This window comes from Hibiscus syriacus, unplaced genomic scaffold (genome assembly GCF_006381635.1).
Source record: "Hibiscus syriacus cultivar Baekdansim isolate YM2019G1 unplaced genomic scaffold, ASM638163v2 tig00110889_pilon, whole genome shotgun sequence".
In the NCBI taxonomy this organism is placed as follows: domain Eukaryota; kingdom Viridiplantae; phylum Streptophyta; class Magnoliopsida; order Malvales; family Malvaceae; genus Hibiscus; species Hibiscus syriacus.
In genome coordinates this window covers 506,276-533,679 of record NW_024062899.1, presented here as the reverse complement: position 1 = coordinate 533,679, position 27,404 = coordinate 506,276, and the positions used below count along the sequence as shown (strand labels likewise).

The following is a 27,404-nucleotide window of genomic DNA, read 5'->3' as shown; positions in this document are numbered from 1 at the left end:
GTCTGGATTTCTTGAATTAATATCCAAATCGCCCTTTCGGGTTTTCAACTTGGACCCATCCTTGGTTGCAAGACGCCCTTTACAGGTTTTCATCTTGAACCCACCTTATTTTTTTTTGTTTTTTTCTTCTCTTTTTTCTATTTAGTGTGCCCTTTCGGTTTTTCACCCTAAACATTTTTCTTTTTTTTGTTCTTTTTTTTTTCTTTTTCTTTTTCGACTTAGGATGCCCACTCGAGTTTTCATCCTAAGCGAAGTATTTTTTGACTGCATCCGAATTGATAGGATGTGGCAGTTCTGGTCCGTCCATTTCAGCAAGGACAAGGGCTCCTCCGGAAAAGGCCTTTTTTACGACATAAGGTCCTTCCCAATTTGGCATCCTTTCCTCTTAATCTTTATGGACAAATTCTCTTTAGCACTAGGCACCTTCCTTCCCGAATCATTCTGCGCACCTTCCATGAATGGCTTTCAGTCTCTTTTCATCTATCAGGTTCAGCTGATCGTATCGAGATTGTACCCATTCTGCATCATCCAGTTTGACCTCTGTCAAGACCCGTAATGACGAAATTTCTACTTCAATAGGTAGTACTGCTTCCATTCCATAAGCTAGTGAAAATGGAGTTGCCCCAGTCGAGGTTCGTACCGAGGTTCGGTAAGCGAACAAAGCAAAAGGCAATTTCTCATGCCAGTCTTTGTAGGTCTCAGTCGTTTCTCCACTATCTTTTTAATGTTTTTGTTTGCTGCTTCTACTGCTCCGTTCATCTTTGGTCTGTAGGTAGTAGAATTGTGATGCTTTATGTTGAATTGCTCACAAACAGCTTTCATCATTTTGTTGTTCAAGTTTGTAGCATTATCAGTAATGATTCTTTCAGGTAAACCATACCGACATATGATTTCTTTCTTCAAAAACTTGCAAATAGTGGACCGAGTAACACTAGCGTAGGAAGCAGCCTCTACCCACTTGGTGAAATAATCAATTGCCACGAGAATGAAACGGTGGCCATTCGAAGCCTTCGGATGGATATGCCCGATAACATCCATGCCCCACATAGAAAAAGGCCATGGTGATGTCATCACATGAAGTGGATGAGGTGGAACATTTATTTTATCTCCGTAAATCTGACACTTATGACATCTTTAGCGTAGTTGATGCAATCACTTTCCAGTGTTGACCAAAAATATCCGCATCTCATTATTTGTCTTGACATCATGTGCCCATTTGCATGTGTTCCACAAACTCCGTTATGTACTTCTTCCACTATCATTTTTGCCTCTTCTGCATCTACACACCTTAATAGGACTTGGTCATGGCTTTCTTATACAAGACATCCCGTCAAGGACATATCCAGCTGCCATCCTTCTAATGGTTCTTTTGTCAGTCTCGGTGGCTTCCTCTGGATAACTCCGATTCTTGATGTATTGCAGAATGTCATGGTACCAAGGCTTAATGTCTTTCACCTCTTCGACTTGGTAACAATGAGCCGGGTACATATACGATTGCATGTCAATTGGCATCATTTCAGACTCCCCACCAGCCTTGAATACGGCTGCCAAGGTAGCTAAGGCATCAGCCATTTGATTTCTTCTCTCGGCACATAGTGGAATGTGACTTCATCAAACTCTTCGAGTAGATCCATTATTAGCTTCCGATACTCTACCAGCTTTACATCCTTGGTTTCCCATTCTCCACGGAGCTGATAGATTACTAAGGCTGAATCTCCATATACCCGTAAGGTCTTGATATTTTGCCCCATTGCAGCTCGAATTCCCAAAACACAAGCCTCATATTCTGCCATGTTGTTGGTGCAATCGAAATTCAATTTGCTAGTGAATGGGTAATGATTCCCTTCTGGGGAAATCAGTATTGCCCCGATGCCATGTCCTAATGCATTTGATGCACCATCAAAATGCATTCTCCAGGAACTGTAGGTAGAAGTACTTGCCTCTTCTAAGGTGATAGCCATCAAGTCTTCGTCTGGGAAGTCAAAGCTTAGCGGCTCATAGTTCTCATCGGTTCTGCTTGCCAAAAAATCTGATATGGCACTTCCCTTTATTGCTTTTGGCTTACGTACTCGATATCAAATTCAGACAATAGCATCTGCCATCGGGCTAACCTTCCAGATAGAGCAGGTACACCCATCATGTATTTTAGAGGATCTAACTTAGATATCAGCCATGTAGTGTGATACAACATGTATTGTCTGAGTCTCTTTGTAGCCCAGACTAGAGCACAACAAACCTTCTCGATAGGAGGATATCTGACCTCGCAATCGGTGAACTTCTTGCTTAAATAATATATGGCTTTTCCTTCTTTCCAGACTCATCATGTTGACCCAGGACACACCCCATTGAGTTCTCGAATACAGATAGATATAAGAACATGTGTTTGCCTGGGATAGGGGACATCAGGATTGGAGCGTGAGATAAATACTCCTTTACTTTTTCAAATGCAATCTGGCAATTTTCATCCCATGCTCCGGGGTTATTTTTTCGAAGAAGTCTGAAGATTGGGTCACATTTTTCGGTTAACTGAGATATGAACCGTGCTATGTAGTTCAATCTGCCCAGAAAACCTCGGACCTCTTTCTGTGTTCGTGGTGGAGGTAGATTTTGGATAACCTTAACTTTATCAGGATCAACCTCAATCCCTTTCCTGCTGACTACGAATCCTAACAACTTCCCAGATGTTACCCCGAAGGTACACTTGCTCGGGTTCAGTCGCAGCTGGAACTTCCTCAATCTTTGGAAGAGTTTTCTTAAATTCTCGACATGTTCATTCTCGGTCTGTGCCTTGACAATCATGTCATCGACGTAAACCTCGATTTCTTTGTGCATCATATCGTGGAACAGGGTCACCATAGCTCTCTGATATGTTGCACCAGCATTCTTCAATCCAAAGGGCATCACCTTATAACAGAAAGTTCCCCACATTGTGACGAATGTGGTCTTCTCCATATCTTCAAGATGCATCTTGATCTGATTATATCCTGAGAATCCATCCATGAATGAAAAGAAAGCGTTCCCGGCTGTATTGTCCACCAATGTGTCAATGTGTGGCAGAGGGAAGTTGTCTTTGGGACTTGCCTTGTTAAGGTCCCGGTAATCGACACACATGCGTACTTTCCCGTCTTTCTTTGGCACAGGCACGATGTTGGCCACCCATTCCGGATATTTGGCCACTTGGAGGAAACCAGCATCAAATTGCTTCTTGACTTCTTCCTTGATCTTAAGGAGCATTTCTGGTCGCATTCTCCTCAGCTTTTGCTGCACGGGTTTGCATCCTAGTTTGATAGGCAGTTTGTGGACTACCATATCTGTGTCTAGTCCCGGCATGTCTTGATATGACCAAGCGAACACATCTCTGTACTCTTGAAGTAAGACTATCAAGTTTTGTCTTGCTTCATCTGAAAGAATTGTACCGATTTTAACCTCCTTTCTATCCTCGTCAGTGCCCAGATTGAAGATTTCGATCTTTTCCTCATGTGGCAGTATTTGGTTCTCTTCTCTTTCTACCATTCTCAATAATTCGGTAGGTAAGTTGCACTTTTCCTCATTGTCGCATTCATCGAATTCCCCAAGACAAATGGCCGATTCAAAATCCACCTCCGGATCAGGATCATCAGTGCCTACATTATCGTTATCTGGGGACCTGAAGGAAAGAAATGTGTATGTGTGAGAGGAAAATATCCCACACGAAACAATCAAAAATTAAATTTGAAAGAGAATATAATGGAGTATTGAAAAAATGGTTTCAGAAGAAATGAAATAAGAAAAATGTTTGACATGAAGAAAATTCGCATCTTTTATTGAATTTAAAACAATGTTTATTCACCCTTACAAAAGATAACCTATTGCCCCGGGTATAGGCAAATAGGGATAGTTCGAATATTACTCTGAAAGACTCTTGTAAACCACAGGTAGTTCTTCCACCGACCAGTTGCTAGGCACAAACCCAGGTGGCAGAGGGTAGATTTCAGATTTATTGGCGTTGTCCGCATCTTCTGTAGTCACGACATTGATATTCAAATCTTTCAAAGCCACTTCTAAATCGGATGAGGTGGTCTCAAACATATATCCACCTGACTTGAATGTGTGATACAGAGGTGGGAATACCATTGGTTCCCGTTGAAACTCGCTTCCAGTCAACCTGGCTAATCTTCTTTCCCGTTTCTTCTGGATTTCCTTCCTCTTTTCATGATAATTGGGCTGAAAACCAAGCCCAAACTGCTCTAATTTTGAAATAAGAATGACTGGATTAATCTTTCCTTGTAAATGCTTCCCAAACCCTCTTCTAGTCTGATACTTTCACAGTGCAGTAGGGTAGTATACTCTTCGATGGTGGGCACCATATCCTCCCGGTTAAAGGTGAAACAACTATATCCTGGGTTCCAGAATTGAATCAATGCTCGGAGCAGGGGCTCATCAGTCTTGACATGTAGTAAGAGGGCAATATCACCATATCGTTGGCTAAACTTCTGCTAACTGTCATTCTTCCAACTGTCCCAAATGTTCCGCAGCTCTTGGACATTATTCTGTTTCAGGCTGACAGATGCGTAGCTAACCAGCTCTGACACATAGTTACTCTGAAGACTATCTCCCTTCTCTTTCTGCGTCTTCTCGGACCATAGTCGTGCCTCGACGTTTTTAATCTCTTGTATTACAACACCTTTGTCCATTAATTCAGATTATTTCGTGTGTAACAAACTATTTTTAGGGATCAATAGCCTCTTGTTATGATGCAAATGCTAGAAAACAAACACAAAGGCAAAAAAAGTTAGTAAAAAAATAAACAAATAAAAAAATAACGAAAGAAAAAAAATACAAAAAACATGGTTAGGGTAAAAAATATCCTAGGTTTTGGAATTTGGTTTCGGGGTAGGCTATAATTCTCCATGGTCTCTCGGTTTAAGTTCTAAAATGGTACCCGAGTTCTCCTTGCTGGTGCCCCCTTGGGCTTACCAGACCCTTAGTCCTAAACCCATCACAGGTTTGTATGGACCAAGTTAAACTCGAGAGGACACATTCCCTTATGCCCGCACGGTGAATAAATTCACACGAAGACATAAGGTATATGAATCCCGAAGGTTACTTGCTAGGCCCGCACAGAGAATAAATTCTCACGAAGGCGTCGCTTTCACCCCCACTTAAATAGGGTTCGGAGCTCGGGTATAGAGCATGAGATGACAATTTTGAAAAATCTGAAAACATTAAAAAAACGTTAGTACAACTATTTATTTGAAAAATATTCAAAGATAAATAATTGGAATCGAATAAATAAATTAAAATTTAAATTTACCATTTTCGCATAAAAAGACAACCGAAAATTAATTATGGCCTGACTCACTTATTGTCCCCAGTGGAGTCGCCAAGCTGTCTCGACCGCCTTTCGGGTTGGGCCCGGAATTGGGCTTCGACTTAAATAAAATATTAGGAGTCGCCACCGATCATTTAAACAAAATATTTAGGTTGATCGGATACCATATTACCTGATCTGCATTTTACCAGAAATATGTAGGGCTCGGGAGTCGGTTACAGTCAAGGAAGGATTAGCACCCTTGAACTGTCCTTTCGGTACCATTTAATTTATCGGTTGTCTTAATTGCAAAAATTAAAATTTAAAAATTCGATTCAAATTACTTACCTTTGATTGATTAAAATTATCCTAAAAAGATCATAAATAAAGTAAAAACTAAAACAAACAAACACAAAGAGTTAGTATTAAAATCGAAATAAAAAGAGTAAATAAAAAAGAATAAAGGAAAATTCGAATAAAAAAAAATTAAATTGGAAAGGATTAAAATTCATGGATCAAATTAATTCTAGGAATAAGCTGCAAAAAAAATTTAAATAAAAATAGAAATTTAAAATATTAAAATAGCGAAAAAAAAATTAAAAGACCAAACAATAATTAAGCCAAATGTAAAATAATGACTAAAATAAAGTATTCGAAAGCATAATGACCATAATATTAAAATATGGTTAGACTAGGGGGACTTAGGAGTGATTTGACCCTATATATAATGATTTAAATGTAACACATGGAAAAGAAAGGGATCTAAATAGTATTAAACTAAAATTAGTGACTAGAACACAAAAAGCTATGAAATAAGGAGGAGTTAACTTGTGGTTTTCCCAAAATTAAAATAAAAGCAACTCCTTCCCCTAAATTCTATTTTCCCGTGGATCTCCAGAACCCCCATCTCTTCCTTGTTTCTTTATTTTTGTTTTCATATCTGAAATTCGTTTAGTTGCCTTGATTTTATTGAGAAAAATAGGGAGAAAATCCCTTACAATTTAGTTCGAATCTTCCCACCTGACGACACTCCTTCGACAAAGGTAAGTTTTTGACTCTCTTTTTATTTTTTATATATTTTATGCTATTAGTTGAGTCGATTAGGTTTAAATAAATAAATAAAAACATTCGATTACTTTTTAATTTCAGATATGTGTGAATATATTAGTATTTATAACACCTAAAATGACATACTATTTCGAAAATAATAATAAAAAACTATTGAAAATAAATAAATAAAAACTATTAAAAATTCAAAACAGAAAATCAATAAAAAATAATAAAAATAAAGAAACTGTAATAAAAAATAGAAAACAACCTTCAATCTAGTAGTTTATTGCTTCTAAAAAAACGTCTGGAATCCCTCCACCTCTCTGATATACAACTTCCATCCGGCTATTTATAGCCATTTACAGATTTAACATAATAAACTAATCATACACTTGTTGATTTAAATACAATATCATATGCAATTTTTTTATTGTGAGTGGAGGGAGACAAGGACTAGTGGAGGCAGACAAGGACTAGTGGAGGCTTGGTGGCCAGGCTGGGTGAGGTATGGGCTGCTGGGATGAGGACAAAATATGGGGTCTACAATTAACCTTTCGGCCTTTGATTTATGTTGCTTTGAACTGTTATTTACTCATTATCTTCCTTTTTTTTCTTTTCTTCATGGGCTTGTAGGTATGGCTGCAAATATGTTCGTGGTTCCTCAGGCACAAAGGCACTGTGTTGTGTTGCAAATGTGGTATTTTGATGGCGCCAAATCCCGCAAACATGTGTGTGACATATTTGAGATCTGAAATTGACATTACGGAAGGTTTACGAAAGCATGTCACTATAATGCATTGTCCGGAGTGATATAGCTACTTGCAGCCACCCAGAAGTTGGCTAAAAGCTCAGCTGGAATCGAAGGAGCTATTGACATATTGTGTGAAACGACTCGAGACTGATTTGAAAAAGGTTAAGCTAGTAAATGCCGAATTCATTTGGACTGAGCCTCATTCTAAGAGAATCAAGGTCAAGCTGAAAGTTCAGAAGGAGGTTCTTAATGGAGAAATTCTAGAGCTATCTTATGTTGTTGAGTATGCTCAGCAGGATCACATGTGCGAATCTTGTACTAGGTTTCAAGCCAATCCGGATCAGTGGGTGGCTTCTGTGCAGGTAAGACAGTGTGTCTCGCACCGACGTACTTTCTTTTATCTGGAGTAGGTCATTCGGAAGCACGATGCTGCCGTTCATGCCATTAAAATCAAGCAGATGGATCGGGGTATCGACTTTTCTCTAGCAACGAGAGTCATGCCTCGAAATTTGTTTTCTTGGACAAAGTTGCTCCGACAATAAGGGTAAGCATTCCGAGCGGCTAGTTTCTCATGATACTAAGAATAATAGCTACAATATAAGTACACATGCTCGGTTGAAATATCCCCAATCTGCCGTGAGGTTTTGATTTGTTTACCTCCAAGAGTTGCTGTTAGTTTGGGGAATTTCGGTCCACTCGTAATCTGCACAAACGTGACGAACAACATTACTTTGCTGGGTCCATTTACTTTGAGGCAATGTTTCTTAGACAGGGACCAGTATTGGAGTTATCCCTTTAAGTCTCTACTTAGTAGCATGTAGCTGGTGGAATATGATGTCTTCAATGTCGAAGTTGTTTCTCCAGAATATAATGCTGGTGGCTGCAAATACGTTATAGCTGATGTTGAAGTGGCTCGTGTTACTAATTACAGTAAGTTGTTTTGTGTAAGAACTCATCTGGGCCACATATTAAAGCCGGGAGATCGTGCTCTCGGTTATGACCTTTATGGCGTCAACTCTAATGTTAGTGAACTAGACAAGTATAGAGACCTTGTAGTTCCTGATGTAATATTGATAAAGAAGAGCTATGAAGAGAAACACCAGAAGCGTGGGAAGTCTCGTCCTTGGAAGCTCAAGTCGCTCAAGATGGAACTCAATGAATCCAGGGGTAGATCCAACGGAGAGAAGTTGACCTCCGAGTACGAAGAATTCTTGAGAAATCTGGAAGAGGACCCTGAACTAAGGTTCAACTTATCTTTGTACCACGACAAAGATTACCAAGCATCGGAAATGACATCCATGGCTGATGATGATGACGTGCCTTCTGTTCCATTGGAAGAGTTGCTGGCTGATCTCGAGTTGAGTGATGAGGAAGATGGTGGAGATAGCATGAGGGAATAATGATCGAATTTGGAGTTTTCGTATAATTTTATTTATTTGTTCTTCCAGTTTTGCATGGAAAAGGTAATTTGATGTTTTTGTTTCGTATTCTATGTTTCTTTGAGATTTGTTGCCACCCAGGACTAAACCAGGGACCATTGGTTTGTAAGATCATATTGTTCTTATCGTAATCTATTTTTTTTAAGTTTTATTCTCAGTTAATGAGCTTTAAACCTTTAAATGCCAATAACCACTAATATCATTAAGCTAATCATGGGTTGGATTGGAATTTGATTGAGATTAATATTATAGGTAGTATTTGATGTTTGAGTCTTAGTTCGACTTGAAATATGTCTTTGTTTTTCCAAATATATTTTTATTCAACTTTCAGTATATTTTATCTTTTCCTTCCAGTTTTAAAGATTGCACTTCAATATATTTTCTAATATTCACGGAACAGTGTTTAATATTTCATATTGTTTTGTATATGAACATATGAAAAACCAGTAAGAAATGCACGCCCCTAACAGTGATGAGAGAATCGATGATCCTTGGCTTATAAAAACAGAAGGTACTATCCTTATTTTTTCTTCATTAAACACATTTCATGCAAAACAACCTCAGTAAGGAATGATTCAAAAGTTACCACATAGTTTTAACCACTATGCAACCTCTATTGTTTTTTTTAATGAAAACCATTGACACCAAAGAGTAGATATATGGCAACATCCTATGAAAAATTCTTAAGCCTACCATACTCTTCACCAAAACGACCCTTCTTATCATCGTAACCTCTCAAGGCTTGAGTGCCAAAGCAAGTCCCACCTTGGGGCTCTTGTCAATGGACTTGGTATCCACCTCTCCCGAAATCGTAAACAGGGACTTAGGGCGCCACTCGTGCTGGATGACTGCACTTGCCATGCCTACATTGTTCACCCGTGCTTTGACCATGGTCAATGGGTCAATTGCATGTTGTGTCCCCGATGGTGTTCGCATTGGTTGAGAAGCTATGGGTCCCCTCAGCTCCAACAGCAGTATTAGTCAGCGGGTTCACGAAATGATAGTAGGATGCGTTAACCAAGTCTCCCTTTTCATTGGCTTTGTATGTGATTATGTTCTAGGCACCTTTCCACAGCTGAAATTCTTGAGTGTATATGTATAACTTAATACTTTGTGTAGGCTGCCCCCAATACCAGGTTGAGAGCAGCTTCCGTAGGAGACCTCCCCATTACATATGGAAACAAGGGTCAACCAAAGCCAATGAAGCAATTAGATCCACGTTGGAGAAGCTCAATCCAGTATTGCATTTGGTGAAATTCCTAGTCTTTGTGTCGAAAGAAATATCAGTACCGAGTGCAAGAACATTTGTCCCCAACACGCCTGAGAAGTTAACTACAGGGTTTGCAGTCAATCCTATACTTGAGCTTATCCCAGCGTACTCATGCAAATACTGGAGTTCAATCTGGTATACATAGAAAGGAAATAGATATGTCCAGCAGCATCATGAAGCTGTATCCACACTTAAAGGCATGGTAACACGTTCTTGAGATAAAAGCCAAAACAAGAAGGAAGTTCTTAATACTACAAATTGAAATTTTACAACAGAATCGCGTACCTTGCCAGACATCTGATCAGGTACTCTGAAGCTAAAGATAGCCTTCAGCACAGGTGCAGGTTCATCAACCGTTATGGTGGTAAATAGCTGATAAATGAAAACTACTTTAACGCAACAAATAATGTTCAAAATAGCCTATAAAAGATGCACACATACGAATTAATAGAAAAGGAATACAAGGGGAAAGAAAGGAACTACGAACTCAACCAAAAATATCCTTTAATTGAATAGCATTTCTACCAAAAAGATCAGATCCCCAAAAGTTACGTCATGATCCAGTGATATGATGTTCTAAACAATGATATCAAGCACATATTATCCTGGACCGTTAAAGCACATGTTTCAAATTAGAGGAGATAATCCGTGCATGGGAAAGGTAAATTGAATATTCCAATTAGGTTGTTTTCAAGGTCAGAACCCGTCTCATGCTTGTATCAGGGGATGATACTTGATTAGTAATTTTCTTAAAAGGAAAGAATTCGATATAGGACGAAGAATATATAATTGAGAAAAGAGCATCTTATCTCACTCACAAAAAAGGAAATTGTAACCAGGCAGTCAAACATATACATCAAATAAGCTACAAATCAACAAAAAGAACAGACAAAATACTTACATTGGAGTCAGTCCACTTGATATCAGTTGTGACATTCTTATTCTTCAGCTGGGTGTTAACATCAGCAAAAAACAGTTCACCTTTCTTCGTTCCAGCAGAGGTAATTGCCTAAAGATGAAGAGGGGAAAAAAAGGCCAAATGATGAATTCAAGTTCTTAGAGCAGATTAGTATATCGAGCTTCTCCCATGATACATTGCTGTAAAAAGGATGAGATAACCACGCTGAAATCTAACAACATAATAGCCAGAAACGCACTAAATTACATATATGTATATGTCTGAAGAACATATCAGCTAGCTGCCTTTAAGGTCAGCTGAAATTATTCATCCTTTTGTTTGTAATCAACATAACTTTATAATAACACATGCATATAAAGCTCCCACAAAATCTAAAAAAGGTAAACATAAACAGAATTTTGGTTCATGGAATGCAATTTTATCAAGCTGAATAAACCCATAAAGAAAGCTAAGAAAATCTCAACAATATCATAAAACGTGACAAAGAAAACTTGGTTTCCACAGAACACAAAGCACCTAAAGTTAATACCTTAATTTAAAAAATCTCAGAAAATAAATACCAGAATATAATCCAGCAATAACGAAGCAGAAAAAAAAGGACAACAACTTACTGTAAAGTCAAAAAAGGTGTGTCACCGCCTAAATGGATTTCAACAAAGGTAGCACCGAATTCGGTGTCCAATTTTGTTGAAAATGATAATAGGAATAATTGTAATTTAATCCATGAACTTTAGGGTATTTTCAAAGATTAGTCCTTAAACTTCAACTATAAATACTCTTACTCATTTAGCTTCAAAATTATCCCAAATTATTTCTTTCTCCCAATACTAAAGAGCTTAGAGAGTTTTCTTGTGAGTTGTGAGTGTTTTGTAAACACCTGTAAATTTTCTCTCTTTAGTAAAAGATCTGCAGCAGTCTGGAGACGTAGGCATAATTGGCCGAACTCCGTTATCAATTTCGAGTATTATTTTTCCGTTTTTATTTCGGATTCTCACTAATCCGATTATAGAGAAATTACTCGTTTAATTCCCAACAACTAGTATCAGAGCTTTTGATGGTGAATTTCTTCGGTTTTTTCTGTGAGGTTACTATTCATGTGAATAATGAATTTCGTGAATAGTAAAATTTTGTCGGCGATACGAATTTGTCGACGAAGGTGTTCTAATACACGGTAGTTCGCGGGAATTGTCAGAAACGATCCAAAAGAAGCCAGATTCGAGTGAGAGCGATGGCTTTGAGAAATGAAGTGGATGAGCTCAAGAGGGAGTTGCTCATATGCAAGAGAGCAATGAGTGAATGGGATGCGCTCAAGACCTTCTTAGAAGGACTTAGACCAGGGGCGATGCTCGAGGGAGAGCAAGGAGATGCCCAGAGATTTTCAGAGGCCATAGCTGTAGTCGAAAAGCTGGCTGAGCTTACAAGAGTCAAGCCAAGTAGCAATGTGTCGTCCAGGCCCATACCTAGGGTAGTGGCAACAGTGGGGATACCGGGAAAAGGTGCAACAGAGAGATGATAGAGAAAGCTCTTCGAATGGCCAAAGTGAGCCATCGACTGTTTGTAGCCAAGGAAAGCCATCGGGAAAGAATGACAAAGCTAAGTCCGGTGTAAAGAAGAAGGGGAGCAAGGAAAAATTGAAATGCTACTTCTGTGATGGTCCTCATTTGATTAGAGGATGTCCCGAGAAGCGTCGTCAAACAACCATCATGAAGAGGATGGAAGAAGGAGAAGTAGCGAGAATTGGCGCGGTCACAAGTGTTAAAGCTACCAAGTCAGGAAAAAGACTTGGCCCGATTGATGGGATCAATGCGGTTAAGCAAGGATCGAAACGTGAAGAGACTGCGGGTGTCAAAGTAGTCGAGCACAAGAAGGGACCCGGTGCGATAGCAAGAGATAAAACCGTCAAGCCGAGGGTGCAAAGTGAACAAGTTTGCTCACAGTATGCCAGGATGGAGTTGAGGCATCTCAAGCATAAAGGGATACTTAAGGAGTATGTGAGTCAATTAAGAAAACTCATGCTCAAAGTCCCAAGTTTGATCGAATAAGATATATTCTTCACCTTCATGTTCTGATTGAAGCCATGAGCAAAGAGAGTGTTGGAGCGAAGGGAAGTTAAGGAGTTGTCTAAAGCATTGACAATCGCTGAGTCCATCAAATAATTTGGAGTCAAGAAGAACAAAACTTCCAAAGCAAAGCCGAAAGTCGATGGTAGCGGCAAGAGATTCCTTGATGAAGGCAAGTCAAAGGATGAGGAATGTTGTTCCTCGAGTGACAGAGAAAATCCAGTCAATGATGAACCAGATGGTGAGTCTGGGGAAGGTGTGCAGTCTTGGCACAAGTTCGAGTGTCAAAGATGCTAAGCCGAGGGTAAGAGTCAAACAAACTAGGGGCGCAGATTTAAGATGTCAGAAGTGTTGCATAATTACCTGAGGAGAACCGAGTCATCCAAGGTGATGGATGAGCCAAAAATCGAGTTGTCCAGAGAAGAGGACGAACCCAAGATCGAAGAGGCGTTGAGAGTTGGCCCAATAAGATTCATTTCTGCCAAGGCGAGTAGAAGCCAAGTGCAAGAAGAGTTATTCGTGTCCAAGGAGTTTGCCGAGCATGTTCGTGTAGAGAACATGGCTTCAGAGACCATCTTAAGAGAAGGGTAGAAGCAGAGGCTTGCCAAGGATGTTCAAGTGAGGAACAATCCTTCAAAAACTAGTGGAGAAGAGTCGAAGGGAGCCAAGACGTTGAGGGACAAGGCAACCACGGAGAAACTGCCCATTTACAAGGTGGGAAGTGAGTTCCAACCTTCGTGTTAGAAGGGAGGAGGCAAGAAGAGACATCGAACTTTGCCGTGAGAAAGTGTAGATGCATGATGGCGCAAAGAACTCCAATGACAAGAGTTCAATGCGAGGAGTGTTAGACTTCAGGGAGTAAGAAGGGCTTACGCAAATTTTGAGTAAATGCCAATGAAATCATAGGGGAAGGTACATCTCAACACTACTCTAGTGTTCTTTTGAGTTTGATTTGTTGTTTTAAGTGGATATAGATCGAGCAAGACCTAACTTTTAGCGCGGAGGAAACAAAGTTTGGAGGGAATCCAAGACTTTGTCGCAGAGTCCAAGCCGAAGCAAATCAAAACTTGTAAGAAATTGTTCTTACTGTAGAGATGCATTTGTGGGCATGTTAGCCCATTTCATCACTTGGCAGCAAGAGCCAAAGTAAGCACAACCGTTATGTGAGGCAGTCTTTATGGGGGGACATGAGCAAGTGGTGCATCGAAAGGCAAAGTATGACGCGAAAGATTGTGAAGTTACATGCGACAAAAGCCAAGGCAAGCAGTTCGTATGGGAGGACCAGAGTGCTATGATAAAGCAATACAGGTGGAGGATTCAGTGAAGTGGGAGTCTTCCATGAAAGATGAGATGAACTCGCTTATGTTAAATCAGACGTGGGAATAAGCTGTATTACCACCAGACGAGAAAACGCTCCACAACAAGTGGGTTAACAAAGAAGGTTACTATGGACAAACTGAAGTTGTGTTCAGCTTCAGTTGGCATGCTAGAGTAGCAAGACCAAAAATGTTGCTGCATTGATCGAGATGTGAAGACAGATTAAAATCAGTCTTCAAGTGAAAAATTGTAAAGTCAAAAAAGATGTGCCACCGCCTAAAAGGATTTCAACAAAGGGGCACCGAATTCGGTGCCCAATTTTGTTGAAAATGATAATAGATATAATTACAATTTAGTCCATATACTTTAGGGTATTTTCAAATATTATTCCTTAAACTTCAACTATAAATACCCTTACCCATTTAGCTTCAAAATTATCGCAAATCATTTCTTTCTCTCAATACTAAAGAGTTTCGAGAGTTTTTTTGTGAGTTGTGAATGTTTTGTAAACACCTGTAAATTTTTTCTCTTTAGTAAAAAATCTGCAGCAGTCTGGAGACGTAGGCATAATTGGCCGAACTCCGTTATCAATTTCGGGTATTATTTTTTTGCTTTTATTTTGGATTATCACTAATCTGGTTATAGAGAAATTACTCGTTTAATTCCAATAATATCATAAAACGTGACAAAGAAAACTTGGTTTCCACAAAACACAAAGCACCTAAAGTTAATACCTTAATTTAAAAAATCTAAGAAAATAAATACCAGAATATAATCCCGTAATAACGAAGCAGAAAAAAAGGACAACTTACAACTCCAGTGTTTATAAAACACTCACAATTCACAAGAAAATGATTTGGGATGATTGTAAAGCTAAATGGGTAAGGATATTTATAGTTGAAGCTTAAGGACTAATCTTTGAAAATACTCTAAAGTGTAAGGACTAAATTGCAATTATCTCTATTATCATTTTCAACAAAATTGGGCACCGAATTTATTGAAATCCATTTAGGCGGTGGCACACCTTTTTTTACTTTACAATCTCCCACTTGAAGACTAATTTTAATTTGTCTTTACACCTCGATCAATGCAACAACATTTCTGGTCTTGTTACTCTAGCATGCCAACTGAAGCTGCCAACTAAAGCTGAACACAACTTCAGTTTGTCCGTAGTCACCGTCTTTGTTAACATGTATGTTATGAAACACTTTCTTGTCTGGTGGTAATACAGCTAATTCCCTCGTCTGATTTGACATAAGCGAGTCTATCTCATTTTTCATGGAAGACTCCCACTTGACTGAATTCTCCACCTACATTGCTTCATCATAACACTCTGGTCCTCCCATGCGAACTGCTTGCCTTGGCTTTTATCGCATGTAACTTCACAATATTTCACGCCATACTTTGCATCAACTTGGTTGCCTTTCGACGCCACCACTTGCTCATATCCCCCCTAAGAAATCAGCCTCCCATAACAGATGTGCTTGCTTCGGCTCTTGCCGTCAAGTGATAAAATGGGCCAATACACCTACAAGTGTATCTCTACCGTAAGAACTCTCTTTCCTACAAGTCTTGATTTGTCTCGGTTTGGACCCTCCCGGTCCTGCGGCAAAGTCTTGGATCCCCTCCAAACTTTGTTTCCTCTGCGTTAAGAGTTAGGTCTTGCTCGATCTATACTCACTTAAAACAACAAATCAAACTCAAAAGAACACTAGAGTAGTGTTGAGATGTACCTTCCCCCTCTAATTTAATTGACATTTACTCAAAAATTTGCATCAGTCCTTCTTACTCCCTGAAGTCTGACACTCCTCGCATTGAACTCTTTTCATTAGAGTTCTTTGCTTCATCATACATCGACACTTTCTCACGGCAAAGTTCGATGCCTCTTTTTTCCTCTTCTTACCTCATCCCTTCTAACACGAATGTTGGAGCTCGCTTCCCACCTTGTAAATGGACAGTTTCTCCGTGGTTGCCTTGTCCCTCAACGTCTTGGCTCTCTTCGACTCTAGTCCACTAGTCTTTGAAGGATTGTTCATCACTTGAACATCATCGACAAGCCCCTACTTCGACCCTTCTCTTAAGATGGTCCTCATTTGATTAGAGGATGTCCCGAGAAACGTCGCCTTACAACCATCATAAAGAGGATGGGAGAATAATTGGTGTTGTTGCAAGTGTTAAAGCTGTCAAGTTAGGAAAAAGACTTGGTCCGATTGATGGGATCAATGCGGCCAATCAAGGATCGAGACAAGGTAAGGTTGTTGATGTTGAAGTAGCCGAACCCGAAAAAAAGCTCGAGATTGCGAGTATCCAAGCAATCAAGACAGGGGAAAGACTTAGTGAGGCTATATGTTCCAAAGTAGCCGAATCAAGGAGCAATAGTGGTGCGACTATAAGTTCTCAAGTAGTCAATCCAGGATCGAAACATGACGAGACTGCGGGTGTCAAAGCAGTCGAGAACAAGAAGGGACCCAGTACGATAGCAAGAGATAAAGACGTCAAGCCGATGGTGCAAAGTGAGCAAGTCTGCTCACAGTATGCCAGGATGGAGGCATGGTCCAATTTGAGGTGACTCAGGCATAAAAGGACACTTAAGGTGTATGTGAATCGATTCAAAAAACTCATGTTTAAAGTCCCAAGTTTGACTGAAGAAGATGGATTACTCACCTTCATGTTTGGATTGAAGCCATGGGTGAAGAGACTGTTGGAGTGAAGAGAAGTCAAGGAGTTGTCTAAAGCCTTGACAAATGCTGAGTCCATCAAAGAATTTAGAGTCAAGAAGAACAAGACTTGCAAAGCAAAGTCTAAAGCTGAAGGTAGCGGCAAGAGATTCCGTGATAAAGGCAAGTCAGATGATGATGAATATTGTTCCTGGAGTGGCAGAGAAAATCCACTCAATGATGAACCAGATAGTGAGTCTGGGAAGATGTGTGCAGTCTTGGCACAAGTTCGAGTGTCAAAGATGCTAAGCCGAGGGTAAGAGTTGAGGAAATGATATCGAGTGTCCACTTTGATATCAGTTGTGACATTCTTATTCTTCAGTTGGGTGTTAACATCAACAAGAAACAGTTCACCTTTCTTCGTTCTAGCAGAGGTAATTGCCTAAAGATGAAGAGGGAAAAAAAGGCAAATGATTAATTCAAGTTCTTAGAGCAGATTAGTATATCGAGCTTCTCCCATGATACATTGCAGTAAAAAGGATGAGATAACCACGCTGAAATCTAATAACATAATAGCCAGAAACGCACTAAATTACATATATGTATATGTCTGAAGAACATATCAGCTAGCTGCCTTTAAGGTCAGCTAAAAGTATTCATCCTTTTGTTTGTAATCAACATAACTTTATAATAACACATGCATATAAAGCTCCCACAAAATCTAAAAAAGGTAAACATAAACAGAATTTTGGTTCATGGAATGCAATTTTATCAAGCTGAAGAAACCCATAAAGAAAGCTAAGAAAATCTCAACAATATCATAAAACGTGACAAAGAAAACTTGGTTTCGACAGAACAAAAAGCACCTAAAGTTAATAACTTAATTTAAAAAATCTAAGAAAATAAATACTAGAATATAATCCCGCAATAACGAAGCAGAAAAAAAGGACAACAACTTACAACTCCAGTGGGAGAGGTAGTGGTCAGAGTGAACTTTTGGTCAGTTTGATAATCCTTGTAAAGAAGATCTATAAAATCCCCCCCAAAAAAAGAAGAAACATAAACATTACACTTTGAAGCTTCAAATAAGTACAAAAATGCGTAATTCCTATTAAAAGTAAATCGTATTTTTATACCTCTGGCTTTCTTGCCGATTTCAGTGTAGAGACCCGAACCGCCTTGCCCATCTTATTTCCTTTGGAATTTAAAATCTCTAGAGGAAAAAGGACCCTTGGGGATGAATATCAGTGATAATGAATGAGACAAATGGAAATAAAGCTTTGGTTGAGGATAATACATAAATCAAGGAATCCAAAACCCTAAATTCACCATGCACTTCACTTCAGTTGGATGTTAAAAAATTATTATTATTTTATTAGATATCAACATTAAAAAAAATTATTTTTAAAAGGACTTATATCACGAGTGCTTAAAATATGTTATCTTTTTTTTATTTAAGTTATTAAAGCATTTTCTCGTTAAAACAATTACGTAAATTATTATTTTTGTCAAAATAGACACTTTAAATATTTTTTTGACAAAATAAGTATTAACTTTTTTATATAAGTTTTAAAAAAGTTCACACGTGACATTAATTAAAGAATATTTTAATATTTAGATTAAAAAATTAATATTTTGGGTACCTATTTGCAAAAATATTACTTTAAATATCTATTTGAGAAAAATATAACTTTATAAATTTATTTTGATAAAAAAATATTTTAAGTACTTAAATAACAAAAATGATATACTTAAGTACTTATTTGTAATATATCTTTTTAAAATAGTAAAATTACTAGAACAATAGCTTGGGGAGAATTGACTTATATAAGGTATTGAGAAAATTATTTTCTCAATTAAGTTGGAAAGTAGACGAGAAGTTCATCGAGTACCTAGGGTATTGAAAAATTATTAATTAAATAAATAATAACTTAAAAAAATCTAACTAGGTAGTGATATGTGTCATAATCTAATTGAAAATTAAATTTATTTATGGCTTGATCAACACACTTTAATAATTAAAATTTTAAAATCGGTGGTCAAAATAAATAAAAAAGAGTAATAATTAAGTGATCATACAAATAGTTTGCCCTATAATACTTTAATTTGATACATTGTGTAAAAGGAACGATAAGCTATTCCATTGGCCACCTAACTATTGTCCCTTTTCATTTAACCATTACTTTTGAAATTTGTTAATTAGGTCAACCAACTATTTAAATGCATTCAATCAAACCACTTGCGTTAACATTTAACGGAAGTGGTGATGATAGTTAAAAAATTATATAATTACACATTTAATCATTATTATTTATGCATTCCATCAATTTGATCATAATTTGATCATTCAATTATGACTTTTTGATATTTAATTTAGATATTTTTCTCCATCCAAATGATGTCATGTTGTCATGCCCTGGATCTCGGGTTAGTAGTTTCGGGCTAACCCAAGATGATTTAAATAAACTTATAAACCTTGTAGGAAGCCTTGGTCCAAGTTTGAGTTGGATTAGGTTTGGTTTGAGCCCAATTTGATATAAAATGATTTTTTTTATTTGAGACCAGTTTGGGGGACTAAGGAAGTAATTATGCCATTTAGTTTTAGAAAGACCAAAAATCATTAAGAATGATGATGTAACTGTGTAGCTTGTTTAACTCCCCATTCCCAAAAGCTTATCTTATTCTTCTTCTCAAACATTCTCTTCTCCTTTGTAACCTCCTCAAAGGTGTTAGTTTTATCCTCCAACATCACTAGTCCGAATAAATGAAGCTAAGATTCTTAATCAACATCCTTAGAGCTTTTTTAAGCCCACAAAATCAAGGGTTAACTATGATGGCCATAACTTAAGGTTTAAAAATCCTTACTAAACTAGCTCGTTTTTAGTGGATTAAAACCTTAAGAAGTGTTCTTAAGTCCTTTCTAAACTTTTAAATGAGTTGGTAACCCATTTTCTTATCTTTTGATTAGTGAAAGAGGTTGGGGATAGTTCAAAGAGCAAGGGTAAGGAGAAGCTTGTGATTACTTAAGTTGGGGTTGTTTTCTAGCAGCTTAATACTAAGGTAACACATTTCTAACTATCTTATACCACTTGTGAGTCATTAGATGTGTTTGTTATCTTGTATGAGTTCATTAAGTATGCAAGTACATTCATGGTAGATTATGGCATTTGATGTTATACATCATGAAAAATGACTTATTATAACCCCTATCAACTTACATAAGACTTAAATAACGCTTAAGGGCCTTAAATAGGCAAATAGGTAAAATGGGGTATCATTTTTGTAAGAAAATAGAGCATTTCTAGGTTTAGGCATTGGTAGTGGATGAACATTAGCGATATTATTCTTCATATAGTTAAAACAAGGGGTTTTGGCTGGGTAGTATTGATACCCTATTCATAGGGTATCGATTTTGTTCTTCGAGTATCAATACCAGCATCAAATTGTAAATTCCAATAGTTAATTTTGGTACCAATACTCAAGGAGTATTGATATTATACAAAGTAGAAGTATTGACACCCTAAATAAGGGTATCAATATTGATTTATTTTCTCTAACATTTACCTCAATTTGGTATTAGTGCCCATATACCAGCATCAAATTGTAAATTCCAATAGTTAATTTTGGTACCAATACTCAAGGAGTATTGATATTATACAAAGTAGAAGTATTGACACCCTAAATAGGGTATCAATATTGATTTATTTTTCTCTAACATTTTACCTCAATTTGGTATTAGTGCCCTGACGACATCAATACCCAATAAAGAAGTATCGATACTCCACCTAAGGGTATCGATACTATATAGTAATTTTAGAACATCGAATATAATATATCGACTAAGAGAAAGTATTGATACTGTCAGGACAGTGGAAATGTATCAATACTGCTAGAATAATATCTGTACTAACAGGCTTAGTATCTGTACCATCACACAATTTTGGGCAAGAAGCCTAATCGTGAGAAAAGAATTTAAGAAGAGTTTAGGACTTTCAATATTTCTCTGATAAACTTACAAGTTATAACAACTAATAATTCCAGCAAAAGCATAAGAAAACTTATAAAGTAAAATGCCATAAAAGTAGTCCTTGTGTGATTGCAAGGACACTCGAGTTACTTTAGTAGTTATAAAGATTGTCTTGTTTGTTTAAAATACCCATATATATATATCAGATAATGCTAATGCACTTTAGTTGTTGGTCGGGTGAAAATTCCCTGAGTATTCACGTGGAGTAGGTAGATCAGGTGTATGTTTTCTATGTAGAAATTTGGATCTCACCCTACGTACCCTAGGGTATATTAGGATAGAGGGGTGTGAGACCAAAGATATAGGAAACCCTCTGACCACACCATGATACCCACCTTAGTATTGTGTTTAGCGTACTTGTATGCTTATTTCTTTACCTGCTAGCATGACCATATGATGAACACATGTAGTATAATATAGTCATTAGTGTGACACTGAGCTTATGAGCCTAGTGTTTGGAATTTGTTTTCATGCGTAGGTTCTTAAGAGGACCATCAAGGAGCTTATCGCATAGCTTGTATTCCAAATCATTCAAAGTAGTAGAGTACATCTTGAGTTTATTTAGTGGGTATGCACTATCATAGACCTTCATGTACTTTAGTCGTAACTCTATTTTTGGAATACTGGATATGTGTTATTTTGAGATGTATTTGGAGATTCTCACTTTTGCAATCTTATTTTTCTTGTAAAAATGTGCCACCGCTGAGTATATCAGCTTCCATTCTCCCGTTTCTCATTCTCGAAAATTTCAGTTGTTTTTGTTCTCTCTCTGTTCCACTACGGAAGCAAAGTTTGATTCAGCCGAAAATAGGTTCGTCACGGATTTCTTCCTGGGTTTGAGTCTCACCTAAATCGTGTTCTTCACCATCACAGATCTCTACCTGGGTTTGGGTCTCACCTAAATCGGGTTCTTCATGGATCTATTCTTCGGGTTCTTCACTGTTATCTGGGTTTGAACTACCTTTTTTTTATATATATCCCAACAATTTCAGTTGTTTTTTCCCCTTACTATTTTGTTAGCATTTGATAGTTTAACTCGGGTTCTTGGTTTTGAATAATATGATCCTATGTTATTCTAGTGAGATCTGACTGTTAGAGTTTGCATTTGATTGATTTCTTTTGGCTTATATTTTTAGTCTGTTTATGGTAGCTAGAAATTTATTAAATCAAATCTGTTGATATTTTAAAAGTTATTGATCTTGGGGTTAAATAAGTTAAATCTGTTTGACATGTTCGGATTTGGATACAAAGATAAAAATGACCTCTGTATCTTACTTTTACATATTTAGGTAAGATATAAATCCAATTATTGGTTTCTAGCTGTTGGCCTAAAGTTAAGTAAGATAGTGTTAGTTTTTCTTAAAATACTATTAAGTAACCAACTAGGCTTCTTAGTACCCCTCAATTCTCTAGCGTTTTATTGGTGCATCTTCTTTCTTCTTTGGATTCCTTTTCATAGTTCCTCATAGCTTCAGCTATAGATGATTACTTGTGGTCATGTCCTTCTTTTAGATCCCATAGGGTGTAGAGGGGGAGGGCTCGACAGAGTGGTGTCAAGGAGACTAGACTTAGAGTTTGTTTGTTGAATGTAGGCACATTAAATGCTAGGCTACTGGAGCTGACCGACGTACTTAGTAATAGGAAAATAGATTTTGCATGTATTCAGGAGACTAGGTGGAATGGGGCTCGTGCCAGAGAGTGTAATGGGTACAAGTTGTGGTATTCAGATGTAGATAACGCTAGAAATGGGGTGGGTATCTTGGTATCCTCTAGGCTCAAGGAAAATGTAGTTGAAGTTTGTAGATACCGGGATAGGATCATGATGATTAAGGTATTATAGAAGCGGAAGTGGTGAATGTCCTTTCACTGTACGCCCCATACGTGGCCTAGGGGAGGGGGAAACGTTGCTTCTGGGATTAGTTAGATGATGTACTTAGGAGCATTCCGGAAGACCAAAGAGTTTTCATAGGGAGACTTTAATGGCCATCGTTGGCCTAGGGGAGGGGGAGAAACGTTGCTTGGATTAGTTAGATGATGTACTTAGGAGCATTCCGGAAGACCAAAGAGTTTTCATAGGGGGAGACTTTAATGGCCATATAGGTAGTGCAACCGAAGGGTATGACGGTGTTCATGGGGGTTTCAGTTTTGGTAGTAGGAATGAGGAGGGGCATACGTTGCTTGAATTTGCTACTGCATACGATATAGTGGTCACTAACTCATTTTTTAACAAGAGAGATGTGAACTTAATTACGTTCCATAACGGGGGACATTATACCCAAATCGACTACATCCTGGTTCGAAATCGGGATCGATGGGCTTGCATTGACTGTAAGGTGTTCCCTGAAGAGGCATGTGCATTACAACACATATTATTGGTTTTGGTATTCTGCTTACGCCACGGGCAGAGCACTCATAGGAGGGCTAAACTTGCTAATCCTAAGATCCTTTTGAAGAACTTACATAGAGCGACAACTGATGACTTTAGGAGTAAGGTTTTGTCTAATACAGGTTTTGGAACTACAAACTCAAATAATGCATATATGTTATGGAAAAATATGGCAAATTCCATCAGAGAGGTGGGTAAAAACACCCTTGGGTTATCGACAGGGAAGGTCAAGGAACATAAAGAATCGTGGTGGTGGAACGACGAAGTCCAAACTAAGGTGAAGATAAAGCAAACTTGCTTCAAGGAGTTTCTACACTGCAATGACGACAAAGAAAAATTGAGAGCTAAACAAAGATACAATGAGGCAAAGCGGGAAGCCAAGAAAACAGTGGCTAAAGTAAATGATAAGGCATACGAGGAAATATACAAGAGATTAGACACCAAGGAAGGACAAAACAACATCTTCAGGCTTGAAAAATCCAGGGAAAATAAGAAAAATGATCTAGGTAGCATTAGGTTTATTAAGGACAACAATGGTGTTCTTTTAGTGAAAGATCATGATATTAAAAGGGTTTGGGGTAGTTTCTTCTTTGGCTTATTTAATGACAGTGCCTCTCCCTATAGAGATAGTACTGTCGATGGGTCAGCCGACCATCATACTACGACCAATGACTGCCCTACAAGTAGAATTGGGTTTGAGGAAGTCAAAATGGCTCTTAGAAAGATGAAGAGGGACAAAGCCGTCGGTCCAGATCAAATTCCTATCACTGTGTGGTTGGCCCTAGGAGAAGAGGGAGTTAAGTGGTTGACCAATATCTTTAATATTATTTTAGAGACAACCAAGATGCTAGAGGAGTGGAGAGAGTCTACGGTGATACCAATCTATAAGAATAAAGGAGATCCCCAACGTTGTGGCAACTACAGAAGTATTAAACTACTCAGCTATACCATGAAGCTATGGGAAAGGGTGATAGAGTCTAGGTTGAGACAGGTTACTAGGGTTTCGAAAAGCCAATTTGGCTTTATGCCAGACAGGTCTACTACGGAGGCAATTCATCTACTTCGACGGATTATGGAGAAATATAGGGAAAAAATAGAGATCTTCACATGGCGTTCATTGACCTTGAGAAGGCGTATGATAACTTTCCCCGCAATATGATCTAGAATACCTTGGAAACAAGACGGATCCCAACTGCTTATATCCGGGCGATTCGTGATATGTACTGTAGATCTACTACTTACGTCAGGACTACAGTTGGCGACACCGAGGCATTCCCGATGGAAATCGGACCCTACCAGGGGTCGGCTCTTAGCCCTTACATCTTCACCTTGATTATGGACGACATCTTTTGTGTGACACCAGATGGTGTTCCATGGTGTATGCTTTTCGCTGACGACATTATCCTAGTTACTGAAACAAAACCAAGCTGAATAGTAGACTGGATACCTGGAAGACTGTTTTAGAAGAAAAAGGTCTAAGGATCAATATTGAAAAGACAGAGTATTTATATTTAAACTTCAGTGGGAACTAAAACGATGAAGATGTAGAAGTATGCATAGAAGGACAAGTTATCCCCTCAAAGGATTGTTTCAAGTACCTAGGGTCTATGATACATAAAGATGAGGGTGTAGATGATGACGTTACACACCGTATAAAGGTGGGATGGCTAAAGTTGAGGGCTGCTACTAGAGTTTTTTGTGACAAGAAGGTGCCTTTAAAACTTAAGGAAAAATTTTATAGAATAGCAATAAGACCAACGTTGTTGTATGGATCAGAATGTTGGGCAATCAAGAAGTATCACGTAAGGAGGATGGAGGCCGCAGAAATGAGAATGCTCAGATGGGCATGTGGTAGGACTCTGTGGGATATGACACCAAACTCTGCTATTAGGATGTCATTGGGGGTTGTTCCTGTATCCGAAAAATTGAGGGAGGGAAGACCACGGTGGTTTGGGCATGTCCTTAGGCGACAACCGTCGGATGCGGTCAGGAGGGTAGAGACGATTACAGTCGACAGTGCCAGAAGGAGAGGACGACCAAGGCGGAAGTGGGAAGACTGCTTGAGATCTGATTGAAGGATTTAGCCCTTACCGAGGACCAGACCTTTGATTGGAAAAATATGGAGACTTAAGACCAGGGTAGCCGAGTAGTGCGGGTCACAACCATAGGTTGTAATCCCTGTCCTTTTAATGCATTTGTAGTAATTTCCATGACTTCTAATTTATATACGTTTTTGTCTATATACAGAGATTTTTTACGCAGGGATTTATTTGTAGGGATTACTTCCCATTACAGAAGCACATATGAAGACTGCATATGAAGATTGTTCAACTATGTATTAATTTATTTATTTATACATGCATTGCATTCTATCTTTATTTTTAATTTTTTGACTGCCGGAGGTCTTCCACGGAAGTTGCTCTCAACCTGGCGTTGGGGGCAACCTACTACCCTACCTTCCCCCATTGTATATGGGAATAGGGTTTTGTTGTTGTTGTTCACTTTTGCAAACTTAAATATTTATATTTTCATGTATGATTTCAAAAGATAAATGAGTGTTACGATGTGGTTTAAAAAGAAAATTTATGTTAGTCATTTCGATGGTTCCGTGTAATAATTTAATCCTTCGATTTGGGTCGAATCAGATTAGGGGGTTTATACACGTATCACCATCTAATGAAACAAAAATAAATAGAAAATAAGAAGCTACTAAGGGAAATTGAACCTCAATTTATAGAAACGGATACATATGCTTTTACCACTACACAAATATCCTCATTTGATAATAAGCTTACAACATATGTTATATATATATATCATATATTATAACTAATGTTAGAAAATGAAAATAAAAATAGTAATAAAAAGACTCAAACCTAGGTCTATTAGGGAATACAAAAACACCTAAATCATCAAACAAAATTTCATTATTAAATTATAATTGAATACGTTTTATATTAAAATATAACTAATAAAAGATTTAAATAAAAAGTTTAATATTTTAAACTAAATTTAATATATTTTTGTCTTCACTTTCTCTACTCCATATGGACTTCCATATCTATTCCTTGCTAAAGCAACGAATATAAAGGGTGTCATTGTGATCGAGCTAAATCTTATATCGATAAAATGGTTTTCTTGAGAATTTCCCTGTGAAGAAAACTTGGTTTTTTTAAAATGAAAATTCTGGAATTATATTATATAGAGTGGAGAAAGTGGAGACAAAAATATATTGAATTGAATTTAAAAATGTTAAATTTTTTTTTGGTTGCCCTCTTTGTTCCCAATCTTCACCCTGACTAATCTAAACCGACCCGCGTCGCACATCTGGCTTTGGTAGGTGGGTCTTATAAAGAAGATTTTTACAAGCATGAGGACTCAAACTCGAGACCTAGTTAAGTAATATCAAGATGCTTATAATATAAAGAAATATACATTTTAAACCCATAACATATATATACTGGTATAGTGGTAGAACACGCGTTGTAACGTCTCGAATTTTGGGTTAGTAGTTTTAGGTGGACTCGAGAGGTATGTGGACCGTGTGAAGTGTGCAATAAAGTCTTTGGGCCAAATATTGGCTTAACTGGATGTAAATTGAGTTCAATTGACCTTAAAAGTGGATTTTTACATAATAGACTAATCTGGGATGACTAAAAGTGTAATTATCCCATTTTTGAAAATAAGCTAATTCCTTATATTTTTTTAGGTATTGGATGGGTAATTTTGGGGTACAAACTAAAGGGCTTTTACTTATCCTTCTTATCCTCTTTCCTCATCTTTTTTCTCTATTTTCCCCTCTTTTTCTCTCTTCTTTCCCCCTCTTTCATAGCAAGTCTCATAGCTGAAGGTGAGCATTATAAGCTTCATTTTTACATCTCGTACTCTATTCATTATTTCTACTTCCTACAAACATCTTGTGTTAGGAAAATAATTGTTTTCCATGTTTAGCTAAAAAATAAGTGTATAAGCAACAAAGTGCTACAGAAGAGAAGACTTGAATGATAGTTAAGGAAAATAGTTTCATTTTAGATTTCTAACATCAAAGTAGCGTATTTCTAATCCTTTGTAGTGTTATTGCTTTCTTAAACATGATGCTTTGTTAGAGATTTGAGTATTTGAGCATATTTGAGAGTTTTGCTTGATTTATGCTTAAATGATTTTGTGTGTGTAAAGATGGGATTTTTATGGTGCTAGATGATCCTAAATAACCCCTCAAAGCTTTAGAATATGATTTG

At 37.7% G+C, this 27,404-nt stretch overlaps 1 protein-coding gene and 1 pseudogene across 1 annotated transcript in view; one reads left to right on the top strand and one right to left on the bottom strand.

Moving 5' to 3' along the window:
- The first annotated feature begins 6,975 nt into the window (after positions 1-6,975).
- On the top strand, positions 6,976-8,532 carry LOC120144355 (annotated as a pseudogene).
- Positions 8,533-9,265: 733 nt separating this feature from the next.
- Positions 9,266-27,404, bottom strand: part of LOC120144367 (mitochondrial outer membrane protein porin of 34 kDa-like) — a 32,422-nt gene continuing 14,283 nt past the window's right edge. Inside the window, exons 2-7 of the mRNA XM_039158443.1 lie at positions 17,890-17,940; positions 17,714-17,781; positions 10,702-10,809; positions 10,086-10,172; positions 9,703-9,932; positions 9,266-9,488 (exon numbers count right to left, since the gene is read on the bottom strand). Of these exons, the coding sequence (XP_039014374.1) occupies positions 9,266-9,488; positions 9,703-9,932; positions 10,086-10,172; positions 10,702-10,809; positions 17,714-17,781; positions 17,890-17,940 (767 nt within the window). The remainder of the gene's footprint in view (positions 9,489-9,702; positions 9,933-10,085; positions 10,173-10,701; positions 10,810-17,713; positions 17,782-17,889; positions 17,941-27,404) is intronic.